At 42.6% G+C, this 26,016-nt stretch overlaps 1 protein-coding gene across 1 annotated transcript in view; it reads right to left on the bottom strand.

Moving 5' to 3' along the window:
• Positions 1-352: 352 nt before the first annotated feature.
• LOC308122843 (neurexophilin-1-like) overlaps positions 353-26,016 on the bottom strand; it is an 81,248-nt gene continuing 55,584 nt past the window's right edge. Inside the window, exon 2 of the mRNA XM_080484969.1 lies at positions 353-2,391. Coding sequence (XP_080341095.1) covers positions 1,636-2,391 — 756 coding nt within the window. The 3' untranslated portion in view covers positions 353-1,635. The remainder of the gene's footprint in view (positions 2,392-26,016) is intronic.

Below are 26,016 nucleotides of genomic sequence, written 5' to 3'. Positions count from 1 at the left end.
AAGTTACCTTCCAATGCCGAGGTCAGTAGTTTGATCTCTGTCTATGCCGGTCAGTCTTCCTGAGCCAGACCAGAACTCCATGTTACTCCGAACGCTGTGATGATGTGAACAGCTTTACTTCAAAATTTGAATTTTGTATTTATCCTCAATGGTAAAAGACCTTACATGAGACACGGCCTACAATATTTCCCACTTCCTATCTGAAACCTAATTGTTCTGCCGAGCCTCCTGAAAAATTCTGATCATTCTTTGTACTTCTTTTGCTGTTCGTTTTCCGACAGTCGATTAACACACTGACATGGAACGGCCCTTTAAACAACACTCAGTGGAAAAACTCACACATACAAACATCCAATTGATAAAACTTACTGATTTCTTTAATTCATTTTTCCAATTCCCCAACCCTCCCAAACCCCTCCCCCAATAAATTTCAATGAGTACTTTTAATATATTTAGTCAGTTTTACAGCTTCTGTACAGGATTGCTGTTTTCATGAAAGTCACATCTAGGGCAGCAACACCAATTTCTTTGTTAGAGGAACCAAGAACGAGCATAAATGAAGTGAACAAGAGGACGTCGCGGGTAAAAGGGGGGTAAACACACAGCTTATGGGGGGCAAGGAAGGAGGAAGGGCGTGTACAGAAGCAGCATATTTGGGATAAACTATGTACAGTACAAACCATTCTTAGAAATTAAGCTCTAAGATATAGAATTGAATACATTACATTTGATACGTATATTAGGTGACAACGAGCAAGCCCCATTCCCAGTCTGACAGCCCCGATCAGTGGATCGGGTGTTCAGACATTCAGCCTGGCCGGAGCTATCCAATCACCAAACTGGTTCAACATGTGGCCACACTGGAGCCAAATCTATGATGACTGTTGAGGAATTTGTTGTCGCTCCAACATTTTCTTTCACCACATTTTCCCAAACCGACTGAAAGGGAGCTCAGTTCCGTGTCACCCACACGTAATTCACCACACATTTCTAAAAGCCTCAAACTCATACTCGAATCTCCACAGTCCTTTTCAGGTGCTTTGCAGAAATTGTAAAAACATCAGGATATTTTTTTTCTATTATTCTTTTTTTAATGAGGAGATTTGATTTTGTTTTCCAGTTATGCAGGATAAACTGCAGAGCATAAGTAGCACAACAAGGGGCAGACAGTCCATATGCTAAGGTCCAGAGACTTGATGCTAATGCTAAAACGTGAGGCTCTAATTGGACTAGAAAAAACGTAACGGAAATTGTAAAAGGGTGAAGCTTAACATTGACAATTACCAGCCCATTTGGACTAAGAAGCCACTGTATTCTAAACATGATTGAACCGGGACGAAACACAAACTCAGGGACAAAACACAAACTCATATTAGTCATAGAAATCACAGAGTTTTTCTGGTCATTTTTAGGCATATTACTCTTCTTTATATCACATCTCGTACCGGTTAGAAGTAGCTGCTCTCTCTGCAAACTTCAGAACATTGAATAGGGGAATCAATTGGGATGGCTGACACTCTGGTATGAACATGTTGAAGGACCGTACAGCTAACATACACGTTTCTCTGGGAAGGTCAGAGCCCCAGTCTGTATCCCGCTTGCCCACACCGTCCCCCTTTGGGTGGGGGACTGACATCAGCCGGAGGGGAAGTAGGGAGTGTCACTGTGATAGTTGTAGTCTGGGCACACTTTCTGCACCAGTTTGTAGTCGGTGCTGTAGAAGGAAATGAAGATGCAGATGACTTTGAAAGGTTTGGAGCAGAGCCAGGAGACGTGGCTCTGGGTCTGCTCCTGGTAGCAAGTCTTGGATGGGTCGAAGTTGCAGAGAGTGTTCTTGGCCCCCTTTTCCACCTTCTCATACTCTATGCGGCAGTTGAAGGACTTTGAGTCCTTGGCGTCAATGACAGACTGCTGCGCCGTCACGTCGAACTCCACGATCTTGGTTGGAGGGACCAGGCTGACCGACACGTTGCCCTGACCTGTTGAGTTGTGGCGGAAGTAGACACTGAAAGTCCCGTTGCCGTGATCCACGATCTTACCGGTGATCAGCAGGTTGAGTTTGACTGTCTTGATGTTGGAGTGGAAGTCCCCCCAGCCGAACATCTTCTTGAACTTGCCTGTCTTAACCATGGGCCGCCGTTTGGACCGCGACCGCGAGTCCTGCAGGTCGGTGGAGTTCCTCAGCCAGTCCCACAGGTCCTGCTCTGAGTACGGCTCCGGAGTGTCGTAGCGAAGGTCCAAGGCTGTGCTGTTCTCTTTGCCATGCAGAGTCTGTGACAGTAGCCTACTGATGGACATCTCCTTACTGCCTTCTGTCCATATATGCTTTAGTGTGGATTTTGGGCTTCCTGACTTCACAATGTCTGACTTGGAAGCGTGAGCACCTGGAACCTGAAGAAGAGAGCAAAAAAACACTGGTCAGCTGCTGGGCAAGGAGTTAAAAAAAAGAAAAAAGAAAAAGGAATCCAATATTGAGCAACAGTTTAAATGACCGACACATGAGGCTTTCAAACAGCAAATCACAAACATTTTGTGTCTTGATTGGCTTTATTGTGATTTTTATATGCATATGTTGCCTTTCGGAGTTACACCTGAGCTGTCTTAGTTGGAATTATTCTCTGTAAAAATACAATAAGTGTCTTCAGGAAAACATTCGTAATTTCATACACATTATAGGTGAAAAAAGCCCATTTGTTCGCTTTGCATAGCACTTCTAGTATTCATTAAGCAGCAAATGATGCATAACGTTTTGTTTCGGGCTACATTTGGCCATTTTTAACTAAATAAGGAAATTCAATCCATCGCTTCAATCAATATTTGATTGCTTGCATTCTTTGCTGATACTACTATTTAATAAAACTCAATGTATTTGAAATCACCATTTTCTCTCCTTAAGTTTATTTGTGTTTTTTCATTTCAGAATTTTAGAGCAAAATTTTGTAAAACGTGGTGAAGATAAACAATGAGCAGCCAGAACTAGTATCTCCAGGAATTTATTCAACCGTTTGTTGATGAATAAATATTGTTTGACTTAATGCAGCCTCTGTATTTGTTCATGAATGCAATCAGATAGAGCTGGCTGTCAAGAAAACTTCCATGGAATTGATTTGGAAATTATAAGGATTAGTCATCTGTCACACCTTTTGCTGGCACATTACCTCATTTCATGGTTACTGCCACTAATTATGCGTTTGTGAACTAGCATAAAATTGCAGGAGCATGTATTTTGCCATGTGGATCCTGGTTCATGAGTGTGAAATACAAACAAAGAAGAGGCGTCAAATCAGTTTGACGTGAAGCCGGGCAGTTAAAGACAACTCAGAGGACCTTTCATTTCGAGCAAACATAGAAACATCGCTCCTCCGGGGACGCACCTCTACAGTGAAGATTTGTCAGCCATTCGTGAAAGCATGCACAAAGTGTATCTATAAACGCCTGACGCTAACTAGTCTGTCTCTGTTCCTCCAAGACATTTTCCAAATCTTAGACAAGCTCATCACTCACAGATTGGACAAATGTATTGATAAACACAAACTGAAAGCCAATCTGGATTCAGATCACAAAGATCCTCCTCAATGCCATTATCAGAATCAATGGAAGAACTCAGCAGCTCCAGAGACTAAAAGAAATGTGCAGTAGGACAGTTCATAGACCTAAAAAAAGGATTCCACACAATAAATCATGACATTTTAATCAAACTGGAGCGTTGTGGTACCAGGGGTGTGGTTCCACAGTGGATGAAAAGTTATCTAGATGTCTAACAGACAGCAGTTTGTGAAAATGGAGGATTTTCAGTCTTCATGCTTGGACATTGTTTGTAGTGTCCCCCAGGGGTCTGTGCTGGGACCTAAACGGTTTAATCTTTGTATAAATGAAATACCTCATTTAGTTTTATTTGCTGGTGACATAAACATTTCATGTAGAGGGGAGAACTTAGAACAACTCAGCAATGAAATCACATCAGAATTAAACACATTTTAAAAAGTGGTTTGACATAAATAAGCTGTCATTAATTTGGATAAAACAAAATTCATGGTGTTTGGTAAGTATAATTGGAAGAGTGATATAAAGGTTATGATATAGGATGTTAAAGTAGAAAGGGTGAAAGAAGTTTCTGAGGAGATAATTGATGAAAACATCTGTTGGAAACCTCATATTAAATATGTTCAAACTAAATTATCCAAAAATGTTTCAGTTCTCAGAAAAGCAAAATACTTCTTAAACAACAAAGCACTGCATATTTTATACTGTTCACTAATACTGCTCACTAATACTGCAATATTTGATTACTGTGTGGTAATGTTGGGAAACGCCTACAAATGTTCACTACAAGCACACTCCAGAAAACGCCCATCAGACTGGTGCTCAAGGGTTCCAGGACCATCAGACTGGTGCTCATTCCAGGAACCATCAGACTGGTGCTCAAGGGTTCCAGGACCATCAGTCTGGTGCTCATTCCAGGACCATCAGACTGGTGCTCATTCCAGGAACCATCAGACTGGTGCTCAAGGGTTCCAGGACCATCAGACTGGTGCTCAAGGTTTCCATAACTAATATAATAAGTGTGAGAGGCTTCAGAAACACAACATCCAGAACTGCTCCGCACTGCCTGGTGCATCCTGTGTGCACCAGGCAGTGGTATACCAGAGGTATTTTTGAAGCCTTACTTCACTAAGTTATACAATCTAAAAAGCAACGAAATGGTCTTGATAATGTGTACATATCTGTATTTGAAGTATAATGGTGGTGCATACACATTACTTTGGTCTTTATGAATTCATTGGTCATTACTGAAGTCCAGTAGTCACGTCGGGTTTAGAATAATACCTGAGATCAAATGTATTTATGATTCTATGTTGATGAGAAACATCTGAAGTAACGGCTGAGATCAAATGACCAAAATGCACAAATTCTTCAATGCTAAAATGTAGCGGTGGCTGCTAGGTGTGACTGTGTGTGTGTGTGTGTGTGTGTGTGTGTGTGTGTGTGTGTGTGTGTGTGTGTGTGTGTGTGTGTGTGTGTGTGTGTGTGTGTGTGTGTGTGTGTGTGTGTGTGTGTGTGTGTGTCTGTGTTTGTCCTGTGATGGACTGGTGAGCTGTCCAGGTGTGTCCTGCTCTGGACCATAGACTGGCTCCAGCGCCTGTGACCCTGCTCAGACAGATCGTTATGGCTGCTAATGCTTCACAGCCTCTACAGTCGCGAGCTCATAGCGTCAAACACCTTTCAGTTTGCTGAGAGGAGTTAGCTCAGGATGAATGAGGTACTTCTCCAGTAAACTGGAGTTTAGTAACCATAAAGAAAAATGCTCCAGCTGATGCTAATGCTAACCACCAGACACGGTAAACACACGTAGGCAAGATGGCGCCAGCGTGTCATGGCTGCCGTGTGCCTGCTCTGACGGCTCTTCTGAATCTGTTGTTTATCGCTGCATTGTTTGGATATTTGTGCCAAAATGTGTGTGGGCAGAGATGAAACGATGAAGACCTCTCTGACGTTCTGTCACTTTTTCACTCAGTTTCTTTGTTTCTTGTCGTTTTGGACCAAAACAGAATCCGGAAGGGAAAACTTTTGTTTTTCTTTCTTCTTTTTGTTATAATCTCACTTCTCTGTTTGTTCGTTCGTTCGTTCGTTCGTTCGTTCGTTCGTTCGTTCGTTCGTTCGTTCGTTCGTTCGTTCGTTCGTTCGTTCGTTCGTTCGTTCGTTCGTTCGTTCGTTCGTTCGTTCGTTCGTTCGTTCGTTCGTTCGTTCGTTCGTTCATTCGTTTGTTTGAATAACCCGACTCACCTCTTTTTTTTTTTATGACCGTCGGGCACTTATGGACCGAAAACGATCGCAAGAGGTGTGTCTAAACCTCAACTTTAAGGAGCAAGCATCCAGACCTCCTCCTCACTTGGCCTCGATACCTGACTACCTGCTGCGCTCACCTGTTCTATGGAGGAAGCGGGCCAAGAGGCACAGAGGTTTCCTGGTGAGGATGAAGGCGTATCAGAGGTCAAATCCCGGGTCTGCTCCTGACTACCAGGAAGCACACGGACTACGGTGGATTCAGCCTGTGGCTCCTGTGGGTCTGGATACCGGCCTGGGTCATCTACCGCTGGCAGCGCTGCTGCACAGACGCCGTCCCCGGCACCGCGGTGTGGACTACGGATGCCTTCGGCCGCAGCGCCGTGGCTCTCCACTGGCTAATGAGGAGGTGACTCTACGCCTGAGCCTTCAGAACGCTAGATTGCTAGCAAACAAAGCTCATCTTCTGAGGGACCTCTTTATGTCCCGCCAGCTGGGTTTGATGGGCCTCTCAGAGACCTGGCAGCGGGAGAATGAGTACGTTCGTCTTAATGAGCTGTGCCCTCTGGACTGCTCCGTCTTTGGGACTCCTCGGCTAACGCGTCGTGGAGGCGGTTTGGCCGTACCGTGACAGTACCGTGCTCGTCTCCTGCAGACTGATCGACACCAACATTTTCAACTCCTTTGAGCTCCAGATGTGTAAGGTTGGACTCGAACACCCTGTTCACTGTGTTTTAATCTACCGACCGCCGGGTCCTGCTCCTTTATGTCTTGATGAATTTACTGAGTTCATTTCATCTATTGTTAAGCTGCAGAGTGTTTTAATTATTGGTGATTTTAACCTCCATATTGATAACTGCCTTTGTCCGATGGCAGCCGGGTTTGTGTCTCTTGTGGATTCTTTTCACTCTGAGCAGCAGGTATCAGGTCCAACACACTGGAAAGGTCATACTTTAGATTGGGTCTTTTCTTTTGGTTTGAAAATTTACCAATAAGTATTGAAGATCGGCAAATAAGCGACCACTCTTATTCGACTTTTATTCAATCTGTCGTTCACACTGGCGTCCAATGTGAAAAAGCAGAGACGCTTTCTTAATGAAGCTGCAGTCACGGAGTTTTCTGCCTCGTTTGGTCCAACTCCCTTTGCTCACTGTGAAGATGTGGACACATTTATGACAAACCTCAATAGTCCTTGTTTGTCTGTTTTGGACACAGTAGCACCAGCTACTCCAGACCCTCATAAAAAACCTTGTCTATGGATGAAGGAAGCCATTTCTAACTGGAGGAAAAGCTGCCGTAAGGTGGAACGTTTGAGGAAAGCCACAGAGTTAGAGGTGCACAGACTCCATCTTAAAGACAAGATAATGGAGCTAAATAAAAAAATAAAACACGCCCGCTCTGCATATTTCTCAAACCTTGTTTTACGTAATAAGAAAAACCCCAAAGTCTTGTTCTACACTATTGAAAACCTTGTTGCACCCCCACCGTCCCACGCACCGGTGCACACTCAGGATGACTGTAACAAGTTTTTTAAGTTCTTTGATAACAGTAGAACACATTCGGGCCAGTATCTCTCCTCCTTCGACGGGCTTGTGAACTACATCAGCTCCTGTGTGCTCATGGTCCTCCGTCTACATCAGCTCCTGTGTGCTCATGGTCCTCCGTCTACATCAGCTCCTGGGTGCTCATGGTCCTCCGTCTACATCAGCTCCTGGGTGCTCATGGTCCTCCGTCACTCCTGTCGACCTCCAGGATGTTCAGGATTTAGTAGGAACAATGAAACGGTCCTCCAGCCCTGTGGACTTTGTTCCTACTCCACTACTCTTAAACATTTCTGATGTTGTTGGTCCCTGGGTGGTGGAACTGGTAAACCCTCCCCTTCAGTCTGGCTCTGTCCCCAGCTTCCTTCAGCATGCGCTGGTGAATCTCATCTTAAAAAGCCTCATCTTCACCCCGGGGAGCCTCGAAACTACCGGCACATATCTAAACTTCCCTTCATCTCAAAAGTCATGGAAAAAGTGTGAGCTGAACAGCTGACCTCACTCATGGAACAACATGATTTTTATGATAAATATCAATCTGGTTTTAGGTTAATCCACTGAAAGTACTCCTGTTAACGCTTCTAGTGACGTGATGATGCTGCTGACTCTGGGCGATACTCAGATTTGGTTTTACTTGACCTGCCAGCTGCTTTGATTCTGTAGATCTCAGTATATTAGTGGTTCCACTTCAATCTGAGATGGTTTTCTGGTGCGGTTCTCCAGTGGTTCACTTCTTGTATAAATGGAAGAACTTTTAATGTTGCTTTAATGATGTAAAGTGGAACGTGTCCGACCTGTCTTGTGGAGTAGCCCAGGGCTCTGTTCTGGGGCCTGTTTGTTTTTAATGTACCTGATGCCTCTTGGTCGGCTGATCCGTGGTTTTAAAAATGTGTGCTATCATTTCTATGCAGATGATATTCAGTGATACTGCTCCTTCAATTCAGAGTTTCACTTCTTATCTGAATTTCTGTGTCTCTGTTATCATAAACTGGTTGACATGGAATTACCTGCAGATAAACTCTGACCAAAGGAAACTCTGATCATTGCTCCTGATAAAAAGATCCTCTAATGAAGAACCCCCTCGGTGCTCTGGGTGCTCCTGTTAAAAGCAGCCTCAGGAACCTCGGGGTGGTTCTCCATCAGTCAATGTCTTTACAGGGTAGAGTTTTGATCAAATACTGTTTTTATCATTTGAGAAAAATCTCTAAAGTAAGAAATATGTTGTCAAAATCAGATCTCGAAATGATGATTGACGCGTTCATCTCTTCAGGTAGTGACTATTGTAACTCTGTTTTCACCTGTTTTAACAAGTCGACAGTAAAGAAGCTTCAGATGGTTCAGATTGCTGCTGCCAGACTTTAGACAGGTGAACCTAGAACGGCCCACATCCCCCCTCTTCTTTCCAGTCTTCACTGGCTCTCAGATGTTCGTATTGAGTTCAACTGTTAGTGCTGACCTTCTGTGTGTTGCCTGGTCAGACCCCTCAACACATCACTGACCTGTTGTGCCCCTACACTTCAGGACCCTCCGGTCCTCAGGCCAGGGTCTCTTAAAGATCCCAGAGACCCATTTTAAAACCCAGGGTGACCTGGCGTTCCAGGCAGGAGCCCCCAGACTCTGGAATAACCTGCACCAGTCCCTTCGTCAGCTTGACTGTGTGGACTCTTATAAAAAGCATCTGAAGACGGCGCTTTTCAGAAAAGCTTTTAGTTAAATTGCCTTTTAACTTTAATTTTCTTTTATTATGTGGCTAAAGTCACATATGTTTTATTATCCACTGTGTGATGTTGCTGCTGTTGTTTTAGTTTCACCTTGTTGTACAGCACTTTGTGATTTGATCTGTGAAAAGAGCTTTATAAATCAAAAGTACTTACTTACTTACTAAACAGGACACATTGATACAGCAGCTCTACCACAGTCTAGATCAGGTCTTCAGTTCCAGGCCTGGAGGGCCGTCGTCCTGCATGTTTCAGCTCTCCAGCTTCAGCACACCTCAATCTAATGGTGATGTCCTCACCAAGCTCGTATAAAAGACCAATAACAAGCCCTTATTGCATTCAGGTGTGATGTAACTGGGAGACACCTGAACCTGCAGGACCCCGGCCCTCCAGGCCCGGAGCTGAAGACCACTGGTCTCGAACAACATTATTGACTCTTCAGTCACTGAAACGGCATCACTTGTTTCAAAATATAATGAGATATGACTTATCTGTATTACTACATGGGTCATGAAGTACTGGGTTTCATATTTACGTTTTGAACAAAAAACTGATGGACAGGAGTCAGCAGGGTTTCCGATCACAAAGACTAGAAAGTTGACAGTTCCACATTAAGAAATCCAGTCAAGAGAAAATCCAGAGGTAGACAGCATGTACTGTTAAAGACAGTCCATCCCTCTCGTGTCAAACACACGGAGTATCAGCCGGTTGCCACAGATTAATGCCGTGGCTGCTGAGCAGACTATTAACTAAGGAGCTCTTTGAATTGATGATTGATGAAACCGAGGCTTCTCACTATTTAGTGTAGACGAGCAGAATTAACTTCACACGGCCCTGCTGGAGGTACACGACATTGATTGCCTGATTTCTACTGTAAGACGTGACAGCAGATCCATCTTGGGGAGGTTTTTGCATTTCGTAGCCTGGCCCCGGATCAATACTCAGAAAATAAGGTTTCACTAGCAATCAGTCGGTCCTTTGGATTGAATTGCCTCACAGCAAGTCCAGAGCTTTGGCACCGTTATGATGAAAAGATGCCGGCGTCGTGGAGTCAGCCTCAAACAAACAAACATACCAACGAGGTGTTGGTACAACAATTCATAACCAATAAAGGATTGATAACATTGATTGTACCTCAATTTCTTCAATGAAAACATTACAATGTCAAAAGTAAAATTTTTGTCTGGAGAGGCTGAATTCTCTCAAATCCGTTAAATCTCTTCCTATCAAAACCTCCCGACACTGAAAAGAGGATCCTCCACAGTCACTTCACAGATTTTATCAACTCAAATCTCAAACCTTTGGTGATAACCACACTTTTTCATGGTCTTTTAATAATGTACAAGTTTTATCACAGCATCAGTTCAGCCTGTTATGAAGATGCATCATAATTCACAAATAACATAACTGTGTGTGTTTGGGATCATCGAGTGTGAAGTTCAGCTCGTATCCAGACAATCCAGTCAGTCTTTTTTCATGGTAAAACCTGATCACATTCAGGACGCAGGTTTATTTTGTCAACCGAATGCTTCTAAGAATCTCTGATTTTGAATATCAGCGGTCAAGATGTTTCAAGACGTCAACGCAAAACAATTGTTTTCTTTTCTGTCATTGAGGAAAAACAATTTTGAGTCGTTGTTTTTATTATCAAAGGTTTAATGAATGACAATCAATTTCTGTTCCCCAGAGGAAGCATCCTTTAACCTTTCATAACGTCAGCCATCGAGGAGAAGATAAGTACAGTTCAATTTGTTGATGATCTTTATACTGATGTAACGATCCATAACGTTCCATAACATAACTTAACGATCCATAACGTTCCATAACATAACTTAACGATCCATGACGTTCCATAACGGAACAATCCATAACATTCCATAACGTAACAATCCATAACGTTCCATAACCTAACTTAACGATCCATAACTTTCCATAACGTAACAATCAATAACGTTCCATAACCTAACTTAACGATCCATAACGTTCCATAACGTAACAATCAATAACGTTCCATAACCTAACTTAACGATCCATAACGTTCCATAACGTAACAATCAATAACGTTTCATAACGTAACTTAACAATCCATAACGTTCCATAACGTAACAATCAATAACGTTCCAAAACGTAACGTAATGATCCATACCGTTCCATAACGTAACATTCCATAACGTAACGTAACGGTCCATAATGTTCCATAACGTAATGTAACAATCCATATCGTTCCATAACATAACAATCCATAACATTCCATAACGTAACGTAACGGTCCATAATGTTCCATAACGTAACAATTAATAACATTCCATAACGTAACAATCCACAACATTCCATAACGTAACAATCAATAACATTCCATAACGTAATGCAATGATCCATAACTTTCCATAATGTAACAATCCATAACATTCCATAACGATCCATAACAATCCATAACATAATGTCACGATCCATAACGTTCCATAACATTCCATAACGGAACGGAACGATCCATAACGGTCCATAACATAATGTAACGATCCATAATGTAACGATCCATAAGATAATGGAATGATCCATAACGTTCCATAACATAACATATCGATCTATAACATAATGTAACGATCCATAATGTAACGATCCATAATGTAACGAACCATAACAAAACGTAACGATCCATAACGTTCCATAACATATTGTCACGATCCATAACGTTCCATAACATTCCATAACGGAACGGAACGATCCATAACGGTCTATAACATAATGTAACGATCCATAATGTAACGAACCATAACATAATGTAACGAACCATAACATAACGTAACGATCCATAACATAATGTAACGATCCATAATGTAACGAACCATAATGTAACGAACCATAATGTAACGAACCATAACATAACGTAACGATCCATAACGTTCCATAACATAATGTAACAATCCAAAATGTAACGATCCATAACATAACGTAACGATCCATAACATTCCATAACATAACGTAACGATCCATAACATTCCATAACGTAACGTATCGATCTATAACATAATGTCACAATCCAAAATGTAACGATCCATAACATAATGTAACGATCCATAACGTTTCATAACATAACGTAATGATCCATAACGTAACAATCCATAACGTAACGATCCATAACGTAACGATCCATAACGTAACGTAATGATCCATAACGATCCATAACATAACATAACGATCCATGATGTTACGATCCATAACGTAACGATCCATAACGTAACGTAATGATCCATAATGATCCATAACGATCCATAACGTAACGTAACGATCCATAACATAATGTAACGATCCATAACGTTCCATAACGTTCCATAACATAACGTATCGATCCATAACGTAACGTAACGATCCAGAAACTATCCCCACTTCAGCTGCCCGGCGTTCTCCACTGTCTGAAGTAGTTTATGTTCCACTTCAGGAGTTCTGAGCCTCTGGATCTTTATTTTATTTAAATTGTGATTGTTCAGACGGGAGACGGAGGATCTCCTCACACAAGCGTCCAGTAGCTCTGGAGCATGAGCAGTCGGCGTACAGATCGCACCGTTGACCTCAGAGGGGCGGAGCCTAGCACACAGGGTGGAGGACGATTTTGACGTCTCGTCCTCTGCGCTCACGAAAGTTTGACTTTCCCTTTCCAGCAGAGAACATGAGGCCCGGGGGCCAAAACCCCCCAAGAGGCTCCAGTCTGGTCCCACCAAGCAAGGAGGTTATAAAGGATTTAGACAAGTTTTATTTTGACATTTCATTGTATTTTGCACCAGAATGTTTGAAAACTTTCTGTGATTCATGTATTTTGAGTATCCATCCATCCATCCATCCATCCATCCATCCATCCATCCATCCATCCCTCCATCCCTCCCTCCCTCCCTCCCTCCCTCCCTCCATCCATCTTCTATGCTAACAACAGTAATATTAAATTTTTAGACTGCTTTGCTTCAGTAATATAATTATTATCAAACTTTAAATTCAGTTCAATTCAGGGATTTGTTATCCAGAAAAGGACGAATCTCTTATTTATTTACCATCATCCGGACTGAAGTGTGCATACAAAAGAGAGAAAGTGCACATTTGTGCATGCAAAGTAAAGCCTTATTGTTCTTCCCATTCTTCTTCTCATGACATATGGGCGAAGGGTTGGCGGTTTGAGAAGTGGTCTAGCATGTAAAACGCATTGTGCTGCAAATCATTATATGAATAGTGCTTTATGAATAAAATGTGGTTGGTGTTTGATGGAGGACATTGGTTTTGGTGAATGGGTCAAACACAGGATTCAGGAAACAAGACTGTTTGTTCTGTAAGAGCCTAACTGCCACCATCCAACATCTAACCAGTGTGGAAACATTGATTTAATCAAACTGGAATTGATTTGGCAAACTATTGTCATGGCTTAACCTTGACCAATTAGACAAGACTTGTTAGTAAAGTTACCAGAGAAAGGTTCTGTATGGCTGCTGCCATCAGACGTGAGGAAAACCAGAAGTGAGGAGAAAAAGCAGGCCACTCAGCGGAGATGAAGAGCGTCTCAGCGGCTCTATCTTTAGCTCCAAGGGTTAAACTGTGAGAGCGCTCCACTGCGCCAAGCAGACACACTCAGCAATCATTTCCTATTCAAACAGGTGAGGTGGCCTTCTCATTCCGAGCGCTATCACAGCACGGCAGAGGGCCGCGATTACACCGGGATGGATTTATGATAATGTGGGCGCTCATGAAGAGATGCTGGAGAGCGGCCCCCCTTACACATTCATTCAGCATATTAGGAAGAAACGTAAAAACACAGGACAAAGCACTTTGGATAAAGTTGCTTTGTGGATGATTGCCTTTTTCTTCTTCCTTAATAGATTTTAGACCTTGCAGATAGAAAATAACATAGAACCAAAGCACATGCTATCTGTGTGGCATAAAGAAAGCCACACTTTGGTCCTGTGAGCCACCAGTGGAGCAACGGTTCAGATCCAAGTTGGCAAGATGCCCAAAGATGGTTAGAAAGAGAGAAATGGTTCAGAAAAATGTCCAAATTAACATTCTTGTGTGTTGTTGTTTTCAAGCACCTAAAACACATGACTTGTTCAATAGGTATGACCTCTTGCTGGTTATAAAACCAGAAAGGATCAGTTGTTTGAGCATTAATGTCTAAAAGAGGACACCGTGGATGGGAAATAAGTAACTCATTTCCATACTAACACAGCTCTCTCCCATCAATAGGGCACGCTTTTTATACTCTAAATAGAGTTATGGGCTTTTCAATTTGTTATTCTGAGTCTACTATTCAGTTCCCGGTGTTATGCAGAGTTATGCACGACTACAACAGACACAGGTAACATGTAGGATGTGATGTCACGTCTGACCGAGCCTGTTAGGTTTGAGATGAACACAATGAGCTGTGACTTGTGATCACAGCAGTGCAGGATGAAGACCCAGCTACAGCCACTGCACGTTGGTGTTAACACGCCTGTAAATTGCATTAAGCTGCTGCATTTAAAGATGCTTAGAATGCCTCTGAGGATGATGGGAGGAGCCGGCGGCACTGGAGCCGTGCGAGGCCAAACCACTAATGCTGGAGATGTGTGTGAGAGCTAGACTGCTTCCACTGGAGACTGGAGACCAGGGGAGTCAATGTGTGGCGGCGGCGCGTCGACATGCAGCCCAAACCACTCCAGGCTGGACCAGTAAGATCCCAACCTTTCAAACAGCAACCCCACATATTTACTTTCTTTTAGTGCAAAGACTCTGAGAATATCTGCATGTACTGAAAGAGCTCATGTAATTAGGGCGGTCTTTACAAATATGGTACTTTGATTCCTGAACCTACAAACCACGACCGTTTGAGTACTTTGAGTAACTCCATTGTTGCTCAAAGTCTTGTGCTGTTTCTATATGGACTTAGTTGCATTCAGAAAGTTGCAACTCTGCACTTTCAGTAAGTGCTGAAGTCAGCCGGTACAGAGTTCAGCAGCAAAATCTATGAATATACTGAGTTACAATGCAAAATATACAGTAGCATGCTGAGATGGTGAGCACTCGTCCACAACGGTTTAATTCCAGGGCTTTGGAGTGTTTATGTGGTGAATTTATCAGTCAGCGTAAACATTCTTATACAAACTCAGTCAATATGACTAGAATACTTTGAATTGTTTGTTTTATATTGAGTATTGGCCAAAATGTATGGCTTGCCTTATTCTATTCTATTCTATTCTATTCTATTCTATTCTATTCTATTCTATTCTATTCTATTCTATTCTATTCTATTCTATTCTAAGCCCTGTGAGTTTTCTCCACTCATATCAAAGGGTCCAAGTAACAGATCATTCCCACCGTGTTTGACTTCATGAATCAGAGAAAATCCTGGGAGGACGGTTTTGCTCAAATGGTGAATTGATTTCACTTTTCCAAATGTAATAGTCCCCACCGCACTTTCACTTCTGTTTTCTTTATACCCTTTTTTGTCTTAGGTCTCGTGATCTTTTCTGACTCTCTTCTGTTGCTGTTCTTTCTCGCATGGCTTTCCACTTCCAACAGCTTCTCTCTCGCCGGTCATCCAACCACGAGATAAATGAAGGTCATGCAGATGAACACGGGGCGGGTACTGCTATCTCCAGCAGATTGTCTTTGTGAGGACAGGCCGAATCCATAGCGAACACTCCGGTTTGCATCTGATGTAACCAACAGTGATCACCCGAACAACAGACGCAAAGTAAAAACAATCTCTTTGAATGAGCGTGAACTTTAACTTGCTTCATACAAGATGTTTGAAGTTTCAGGCTTCATTTGGTTTTAATAAGAAGCAGTTAAAGCTTTCCAGAGGTCATTCAGCAGGTAAGATACTGTAAGAATGACTTTCTTCTTCAGCATGTGAGACTTGGTCTGGGCATGAGAGTCAACTTAAAGTAGGTCAAATAATCTCGCCAGGGATTCACACATCAGTCAGTCTCTGAATGTGCAACTATCAAAATATTCCTGTTTGAAGAAGTCCTGGCAGTGGAGCGATCAGGGCGTTTTTATTAAGATTATTGCAGCATTGAACACGGGGCGGGTACTGCTATCTCCTGTCCGTGTGTCTCTTTGTTTGTGGTGACTGGTGGGCCGTGTGTGCTGCATGCAGACTGTTGTCCGGCTGAGCATCCTGCACGTCTCTGGCTCAAGGCCAAAAGGGTTTGCTGGATCCTGGCGCTGCCAGCAGCAGGGGACGGTGTAGAAGGACAGCGCTGCCGACACCGCGGGGCTCGCAGATACCTGACCACCAGCCAGGCAACCAGTTGGTCGCCCCCAGGCAGGGAAAACAGCTGGACCAATCCAGGCGTGACTTCCTCACTGAAGGCTCTGAAGCTGCTGTGGATGCTATTTGCTTTCTAAATTCAACAAGCGCCTTCAGAAGGTGTGTGGTGGTTTGAAGCTCACATGCAGTTTCCACTGCAACTTATGCACAACTGTTCCTTTGCTTTCTGTAAACTATGTTCATGAGGGCAAATATTTATAATCAATACATCAATGAAACAGTTGAAAACTGCTTTTGAAAACGTTTCTAAACTGTTCACACAGCTCATCTTCGTCCTGGCGTCCGTGCGAGGTCATGTTGGAGTTCTGTTTGGATCCACACACACATTCACACAGTCTTTCCTCCAAGAGATCCTGATTGGTCTTCTCTTCTTTGTTACTTTCACTGCCCACACATGAGCAATACTGCTCAACACTGCCCCCGTCGGTCATCCGTGGTACTACTCTGTTTGATACATCTCTGCAAGCTACATTTAAATGTACCAATTGACAGTGCAATGAAAGCAGACCAGGATCCAGAGCTGCTCCAGGATTAGTCTCTCCAGGGTCTTCAGGATCTGAGATGTCAGCGCCACCTGTCTGTTGTCCTTAGATCCACAGGGACGTGGAGTCTTCAGCTCAGGCACGGTGCAGGACGTCCTCCACAGGACAGGGACCCTCTGAAGACTCAGGTTCTTGTTGAAGACCTACTGAAGGACACCACAGTCCAAGTGACCACTGCAGACTATCTTCTTTGTTTGGATTAAATAAAACATGATGGAGCCGCTTGCATACAAATACAATTACAACCAACCAACTACACGCAACTAAACAACGAATCAACAAACAGAATAACCAACCAACCATCCAACCTTTTAACCAAGTGACCAACAAAATAAATTAATGAAATCCATCTTATTGCTTTTGTCAACACTTTACATTAGTTATCTTTATACATGAATGTTGTTATTATTTCAAATAACAGTTTAGTCTTTCTAGTAATTTACTTCTTTTGGAAAGTGTGTGTCTGTATCATTGATGTACACGCCCACACATTTTTGTCAATTTGTCTGGATCATGAGTCAAAAAAAGTCATTAGGAAAAAAGGGAGCGGAAAGAGCTCAGTACAATTATGAAATGATAGTGAAACCAGATGATATACAAAAGAAAAATTATAAGAAATTCAGCAACAGGAAGATGACATGTAACAGTGGGATTCTTATGGTTGATATCCTGAATTATGGAAATGAAAATGTCCAGTTTGAATGTTTTTTGTGTATTATTCAAGCTTTTGGTGCTCCATCAGCTCCGCCGGGTTATATTTTAGTCGTTGAGTTTGGAACATTTGGATGAATGTCCAAAGGTCTCAGCAGCCATGCTGTATATTGTTCCTCCCTCACTGAGGTCAGTTACGCTGCTACATCACTTCCACATTCACTCCATCAGGTGTGATGTCTTGGCTCTGCTCAGCGTATTCAGTAAGACCAAGACTCAGAGCTGAAGAAAATACCACCATGAAGACTTTTCCAGCAGGCTGGTAGAGTCCCGTTATTCTGAAACACGGTGCAAACTCTGTTGATAAATCTGCAGTTCCATCCCAAGGACATTTCAAAGGAAGTGTTTGGAAAAACTTTACGTCCAAAATGTACAACAGAGACTAAAAGCAGAAAGAGAAAACTCCAGTCGGGATGAATCGAGCTGGACTGCGACAAACAGGTGATGTGTTATAAAAGGTCAGTGCAAGAAACTTGTAAGTCCTGACAGAACGAGAGAAGAAGGAATCTGCTGGACGACAATGTGTCTTGTGCTTGTCCTGAACATGCTGGGCTACAAATCTAGGTTTCGTCTTGAAGGCCTGAGCCATCCTGGCTTTTCAATTACCAGTAAATCACAGCCTGAAAACGAAGAGCCCTCCACGTCTCCGGGAGTCTGGATCCCTGCATCCTTCAACATCTGCTCATTAAAGAGCAGCACCGTTTGGAAGTGGAACGCCTCACGCTTTTAGTTCATGGAGAACACACACACACTCATTCATGTTGACTTTTTAACCATCAAGGTGCAAATCCTGCTGCTCTGTGTGGAGGTTCCAAGTTTCCCATGAGCTGCAGGGATTTTCCCAAAGTGCTCCAACCTCCTTCTTAAAATCCAAAGACAAGCATGCAGGCTGTATTGCTTTATCACTCACTCGCTCACTCACTCACTCACTCACTCACTCACTCACTCACTCACTCACTCCCATCACTCACTCACTCACTCACTCACTCACTCACTCACTCACTCACTCACTCACTCACTCACTCACTCACTCATCACTCACTCTCTCATCACTCACTCACTTGCTCACTCACTCACTCACTCACTCACTCACTCATCACTCACTCACTCTCATCACTCACTCACTCACTCACTCACTCACTCACTCACTCACTCATCACTCACTCACTCATCACTCACTCACTCTCATCACTCACTCACTCGCTCACTCGCTCACTCACTCACTCACTCACTCACTCACTCACTCACTCACTCACTCATCACTCACTCACTCATCACTCACTCACTCTCATCACTCACTCACTCGCTCACTCGCTCACTCACTCACTCACTCACTCACTCACTCATCACTCACTCACTCTCATCACTCACTCACTCGCTCACTCGCTCACTCGCTCACTCACTCACTCACTCACTCTCTCATCACTCACTAACTCACTCACTCACTCACTCACTCACTCACTCACTCACTCACTCACTCACTCACTCACTCACTCACTCACTCTCATCACTCTCTCTCATCACTCTCTCTCACTCACTCGCTCACTCACTCACTGGATCTCTCCAGATGTGGATTCTCTCTGGTAAAACCACCAGCCATCAGTTTCATTACATTTTATATTATTCTGGTGGGTTCAAGACTGTTTCATTGAGAAAGTCAGGATTAGTTTCGCCCTGAATCAGCCTCTGAACCATCAACTGAACCTGCCTGAAACAAGGCAAAAAGGATCAAATGGAAAAAAGATTGACTTTCAGGCACATTGATGAAGACAGCTAACAAAAACAGTTACAATCCGTCCTTCGTTATGAAATGTCAAAAATTCAACATGAAGTGAAACTTGTGTTTGCTGAAAGAAGCAACATTATATTATATATTAACGTACTTTCTGAGTTGTTTTGTCGTCATTTTCAAAGTGAAACAATGCTTTTGTGAGGAATTTTCTCCGGATGGATTACATGCATGGGTTTTTCATGCTTGTGGCTAAATATTCAGTGTGAGATGATTTGAGCCACTTTTCCCTTCCGAAGCACTACAAAGAATTTGTTGCATTTTGAGTCTCACGTTCACTTCCTTTCTTCCTTTTTCCAGCTTTCTTAACAGCTTGTTGCTTCACACCAGCGTCAGGTTGTCCTATAAACGTCTCAGCTGGTTTCAGTCACAGGTTGTTGGCCACAGGAGGTGTCACAGTGTGTGTGTGTGTGTGTGTGTGTGTGTGTGTGTGTGTGTGTGTGTGTGTGTGTGTGTGTGTGTGTGTGCTGTCTGATAAGCATCAAACAGATTATGAGGAGGGATTTAAACCCTGGTTTAGATCAAGATCCCGTTTGTCCACTGGATCTCTGCACATCTGGATTCTCTGTGGAAAAACCTTCAGTTTCACTACATCCAGACTTTCTCCAGGATTAAAGACTCTTTCTTTGACAAAGTCTGGAGGTTTTTCAAATGTTGATGTTCTGGCTGGAGCTGCCGCCATCTTTGATATCCCACAATCCCTTGGGGCAGGTTTCCCAAGATGGCGTCAGTCAGGAAACATCAACAGTTTGATGGTTTGTCTGGAAACTTCTGGTCTTTGTTGTGAAGGATTGGGGAACCTGCAGGTTGGAATGTGTGGTGAAAGTCTTGTTTTAGTGTGTTACTTTATTCTCTGTGCAGAGTCACACCTTTTATGGTAAGTATGTCTAAAACAATCGTTCTGGTGGAGGAACTTTCATTATGTAAAGACAAAATAAGAGTTGATTTAAAATTATTCTCCCAGACGGCATCTTGGGAAACCTGAGCACATGGGTTTCTGGGACATGAGAGAGGAAGTCGCAGCAGCTCAAATGAAAAAAATCAAAGTATCAACAACATTTCCCAGTGAGATCCAAAAGAGATCCAGTGTACAAACGAGATCTTGTGACACGAAGCCTCAGAAATGGAAACCGGGGGATGCTCCACAAAATGCTGGAAATACGTGTTTGTATGTGTAATGATGAGTTTCCTTCTGAAAGGTTTTGACGATGTGTTAGAGATGGACGCCAAAGGCTGGAAGTGGCTCCTACCTTCTGAACGGATCCTGTGTGGATCCTGTGTGGATTCTGTGTGGATTCTGTGTGGATTCTGTGTGGCAGCGCAGCTGATTCTCATCACCTGTCTGCTGACATGACAGGAGACACGGAGCTCCGTCTCTGTGTGTGAGCTTTGAGTTTTCATTTTCATTTACTTTAATAAAAGAATGCTTTTTGGAACCTCTGACTCTGTGACTCTGCGGGAGAACCCCAGGGTGGCGTGCATCACTGCCACGTTCTGGAAGAGGAACTTTAAATCTCTTAATGAAAACTAATGAACAAATCAGATGCCAAACGCCGCCATCTTTTTGTTTCATGCTCAGGCTTCAGGATCAGACCTTCTACAAACGTACCAACATAGATAATATAAATCACAATAATGTCACATCTGATTTAGCCCGTAGCGAGCTGAACTGTATTTCTCTTTTAGAATCAGGAAAAAAGTTTTTTCCTTCGTCGCTGTAATTAACTTGTCACTTTTTGCAGAACAAATAGGTATTATTGATGTGGCCAGGTTTTTGCCAACAGCCGAAGAGCAGCACAATAAATCAAATCGCCACACTTGCCTTGCGATGCATGTTGTGTTTGAAGCGCTAGGATAATTTGGTTGACGGCGGCTGGAGAAGGAAGTGGCCTGAGAGAACAGATTGTGCGAATGCAAACTGTGTGGACTCCGACGGTCAGAAACAACTTTGACTTTGCAGGGAATATAAGTCAGGTTCTGAATCAGGATCCAAAGAAATTTGGCTTTGGGTGAGCAAGAAGAGCCAGTGCCTTCTCGTTTGCTTTTTCACCGTCGAGTAAGACGAGATGTGCAGCTTTGGGATCATCGTGCCGAAGGAGCGGCGGGAACGGGGTCGTAAAAAAAGGCTGGCGAGGAATTAGGGCCTCGGCACAATGTGGTGCTTCAAAGATGCCTCATGAATACCACAGAGGATGAAGACTGAGAGGAAGAAGGGGGTTGTTAGCACTCTAATAGAGGAAGAGGAGGAGGATTTGATCTTGAGCATACGGACAATTAACCTTCAGCTCAGAACAAACACCCAGTGAGTTCTCACCAGCGGAACACTGACAAATAATATTCTTTTCAGACAACGAGCCACGGACCACCGACATGAATATATTCTTCTGTAATCTTGTGTAGAATTACTGGACTTTCCTTGTTAATAACCAGCATGCAGTGAAGGAGCTAAGGAATGACACACACACACACACACACACACACACACACACACACACACAGCTCTTTGCAGACGAGGACATCCAGGTACAATCACTGAGTCCTTTGGTACAAAGCGGTTGAGATGCGGCTCAGGACCTCACAGTCTGAGACCAAAGTGGTAAAGGAGGGGGAACCCATTGCAGGTGGAAGAGTTCATTATCTTGGGGTCTTGTTCATGAGTGATTAAAGGAAGGAATGTGATATTGGTGGGACATACAGACAAAAGAATGTTGACTTGTCAAATTGTGTGGAAGCTCAGCAGCGGCTGAAGCAGCTTGGGGTTCAACAGATTGACAGACTGCTTTTGAGCAGCACACTTTCTCCAGCAGAACGACATATAAAAGGTCTTAATGAGGCTTAAGAATGTATGAAAAGTGCCAGAAAGAAGGGCTGACAGAAGGGAAGCTTTTTCATAATAAAGTGCAGTGTAGACTAATGGCAATTCAAATGTACCTTGTCAAAATAAGAGTTTTCATTCTCTCTTTGCGGCCCAGTATGAGCCACTGACTTTTTTAGTGTAACTTTTGAGTTTTTTGAGAATACTTTTTGAATATGGAAAATGAAGCCAAAATAAAGATCAGATCAGGGACGTCTCTTCAAGTAACAAGTCATTTCTCAAGTCTGTTTTATATCTTGGAAAGTAAATAATTGGTTTTATTTGACTTTATGGAAATGTTGAAGAAATTTGACTTTATCACAAGTGATTTTTTTTTTTTTGTATTTGGTATTTGTATTCTTTTATAATGTTACGATTCAAATATCTACGTGGAAATTCCCAACATCTATCATCAACAGTAGTTTACATTTTTATACTGTACATCTTCATTTTATTCTTCAAAATTCCTTTAAAATTCCCATTCAATATTCATATTTTTCCCACACATGGAAAACTTTTTGTAAATATTATAACTTTGCAGGATTGTGTTTTTCAAATTACTGTTGGCATTTTGGTTTGATTCTAAGTATTTTAGCTGGAACACATCATTCTCAGCAATTTTACATTGAGTTTTCAATGTAAAGCATGCAAATGGCTGACCTTTGTTCTAAGGAGGGTATTGCAATGTACAGTGTTTATTCAAAAAAATAAAATTTTGTTCTATATCTTTTTAGCCATTCCGTTCACCATATAGCAGAGCGATAACAAACGCTGAACATTCAGATCTGGGAAAAGAAACAAAAACAAGCAAACCACTGTACAAAGTCAGCAGTGTGTTTTTGATCAATAAAAAAGTGCAGTCAGACGTCTGACATTTGGCAGAATGCAAACACAATGGAACGTTTCGTAACCTTTTCACACGGATTGACACTTTTTTATTGGAGATCCCTTCAATAACTGCAGCGTATGGTTGAAAAACTTAGTGGTCGAAGGGCGTCACACACTCACAGCTCGTCATGTGGAAATTGTGGAGGAAATCTTGGAGGCGGGTCCTGCAACAATATTGGTAGGCCGAGGAATCAGAGACTACAATCCAGCATTTTAATGATCCTTTAATGTAATTGTCAGTTCTCTCTGTGTTTCTCACCTCCTGTTTCCAATTGACCAATGTTCCACTTGTGTCCACCCCCTCCTTGTGTATTTAAACTCCTCTCCCTGTGTTGTCCTTGTCGGATCGTCTTGTCAACATGTCTTGTCTTCTCGTCGTCAAGTCTCGCCTCTTGTCCTCGTGTTGCTCCTCTCCTCTCCTCTCCTCTCCTCTTCTCTCCTCTTCTCTCCTCTCCTCTCCTCTCCTCTCGTCGCCCTTGTGTTCCCTTCATTTTCCTCATGTTCCCTGGACTTTGTCTTAATAAAGCTGTTTTTTCCTGAACTGCGTGAGTGAGTGAGTGTGTTTGGGTCCACCCTGCACGACCCTGACAGTAATGAGAGAAACGAACCATCAGACGTCCGAGAGGAAAGTTCTGGCCTCCTGCAAGGAGCCAAACTGTTTATAGAACTAGTTATCAACAGGCAGCTTGTTTGGCGCTGACATGACCTCGCTGCATGACTGTCTGTGGAACGCCTAACAGGATAACATGTGTACGTCAGACAGTGTGTCTCTCAGATGAATAAGCATTCATATGAAGCTTTTATAGAATAATCTATAACCACCTCCTGGCCGTTGTTGTTGAGGGGCTATGGAACGTGCATCAGTACAACAGAACTGCTCAGTGTGAGGTTATTACTGCACATGGGAAAGTAAACCTGTTCAAAGTATCTTCCAGCATGTGGAAACATGTTAAACTACTTAAAGGAAAAACAGCAGTGATTATTTAAAGAAACATCACACGAAGGCTGTAAAAAATCAGGCAATGAAGCACAGAAGTCGTCTTCACTGGGTAACATTTACCATTTCCTCTCTTTGCAGTTAAAACAGGTTACAAGCGGAGCTCTGACGTGTTCCTGCTACATTAAGCGGCACAGTCAGACATGACCGCAGCGACTCCCAGGCGACTTTCAGCTCCCACTGAACGAGTAAAGTGCTCCTGACAGAATCACTTCTGAAACCCTGTCGTTAACAGCCATCAACGTAAACATGCACAATATCAGGCAACGATTGCTGCGATATCACCAATGTGCCCGTGCCTGCTAATGTTTATGTGAAACTTTTACACAAATAATCAGAGCAGACTTTGCTGCTCTGTATACGTACATGAAACATGGCATTACTCCCGTCTTGTTCGTTTTAAAATGTGTGTTCCCCTCAAACACCAAGGGCCTGATTTGTTGAAGGTTTGCACAGACAAACACTCATTAACTTGGTATTTTCTACACATTTTGAATGGGAATTGTGGGCAACATAAAGGTGTATTTTGTTTGAACTTCCACTTTTCTCCCATCATTTTTAGATTTTAGAATTTACTGGGCCTGATCTGAAAAAGGTTGGTCTCCTAACAGGACACACTGAGGCTTTAGTGTGATTGACATACAAAATAACAGATATTTTCGATGTAGTGCATTTCCCTTTATGAGCAAACCAGAACAAGCAGGATATTTGCTGTGGTTTATATTTCTTGCTGTAATGTTAAAGGTAAGTACAAACTGGCTAAACGTTGAGAGACGATGCGGCTCTTATTGTGGTAGGAGGCGTTTCTTGAACTGCCCCCCCATGACTTTTCCTGCCAGACTTTATTACGTATGTCGCCCCCTTCTCAGGTCTTATAGTCTCTTCTGAATGTCTTTGACTTTGTGATAGATCTCCCAGATTGTGTTTTTCCTTTTTGCCAAACACCAGTGGAAACCACTCTATGTACAGTATGTTTTATTTCTTCTTCACTAACGCGAACAAGCTTGTGGTACCATATTTTATTTTGCACAAGCGGTGACTCCGGCTCAGGCAACAAGCCAGTAATTCAGATGCAACAAATCTCAACTCAGAAACTAAACCACCGCAGTGACTTCAGCTAAAATGAAGCTGTATGTTTTGAATACCAATCATAAGGTCAAACATCAGACACAGAGCTGATTGGACTTTCCAATAAACAATATGCCAGTGACTCACTACTCTGAAAGACCAATGCAGCAAATATAATAATAATAATAATAATAATAATAATAATAATAATAATAATAATAATAATAATAATAATAATAATAATAATAATAATAATAATAATAACTTTATTTATATAGCACTTTTCGGAACACGTGTTGCACAAAGTGCTTTACAGTAAAAATACAAACAAGAAGTCAGGCGAGACAGAGAAGACAAGCTATCAAAGAGACGGACAAGCGGTCAACAAAACAGATGGAAGATTATAGACAAAATTATTATTATTATAATTGCCGACAAAACACCACTAGCGTAGGTGGCCCAGAGAGAGAGCATGTAAAAAGATAAAAGGGCAACATTTTATTAAACATGGAGGCTTCAATTAAAAGCGAGTCTATAAAAGGCAGGTCATTCCAAAGTCGAGGGGCGCCGCCCTGGTGGAGAAGCACGGTCACCCTTAGATTGTGACTTTGGGATGACCAGAAGGGATCCACCATCTTAGACTGCGAGCAGGCTTGTATTGGGTCAGCAGGTCAGTAATATCACTGGGCGCCAGGCCATGAAGAGCTTTAAAAGTAATTAGCAAAATCTTAAAATCAATTCTAAAGCAGACAGAGAGCCGGTGGAGGGAAGCAGGACAGCTGTGATGTGTTGTCGCCTGTTAAAACCAGTATGAAGCCTGGCTGCTGCAT

Source organism: Lipophrys pholis, assembly GCF_963383615.2.
Source record: "Lipophrys pholis genome assembly, chromosome: 17".
NCBI lineage: Eukaryota > Metazoa > Chordata > Actinopteri > Blenniiformes > Blenniidae > Lipophrys > Lipophrys pholis.
This window is presented reverse-complemented; position numbering and strand designations above follow the sequence as displayed.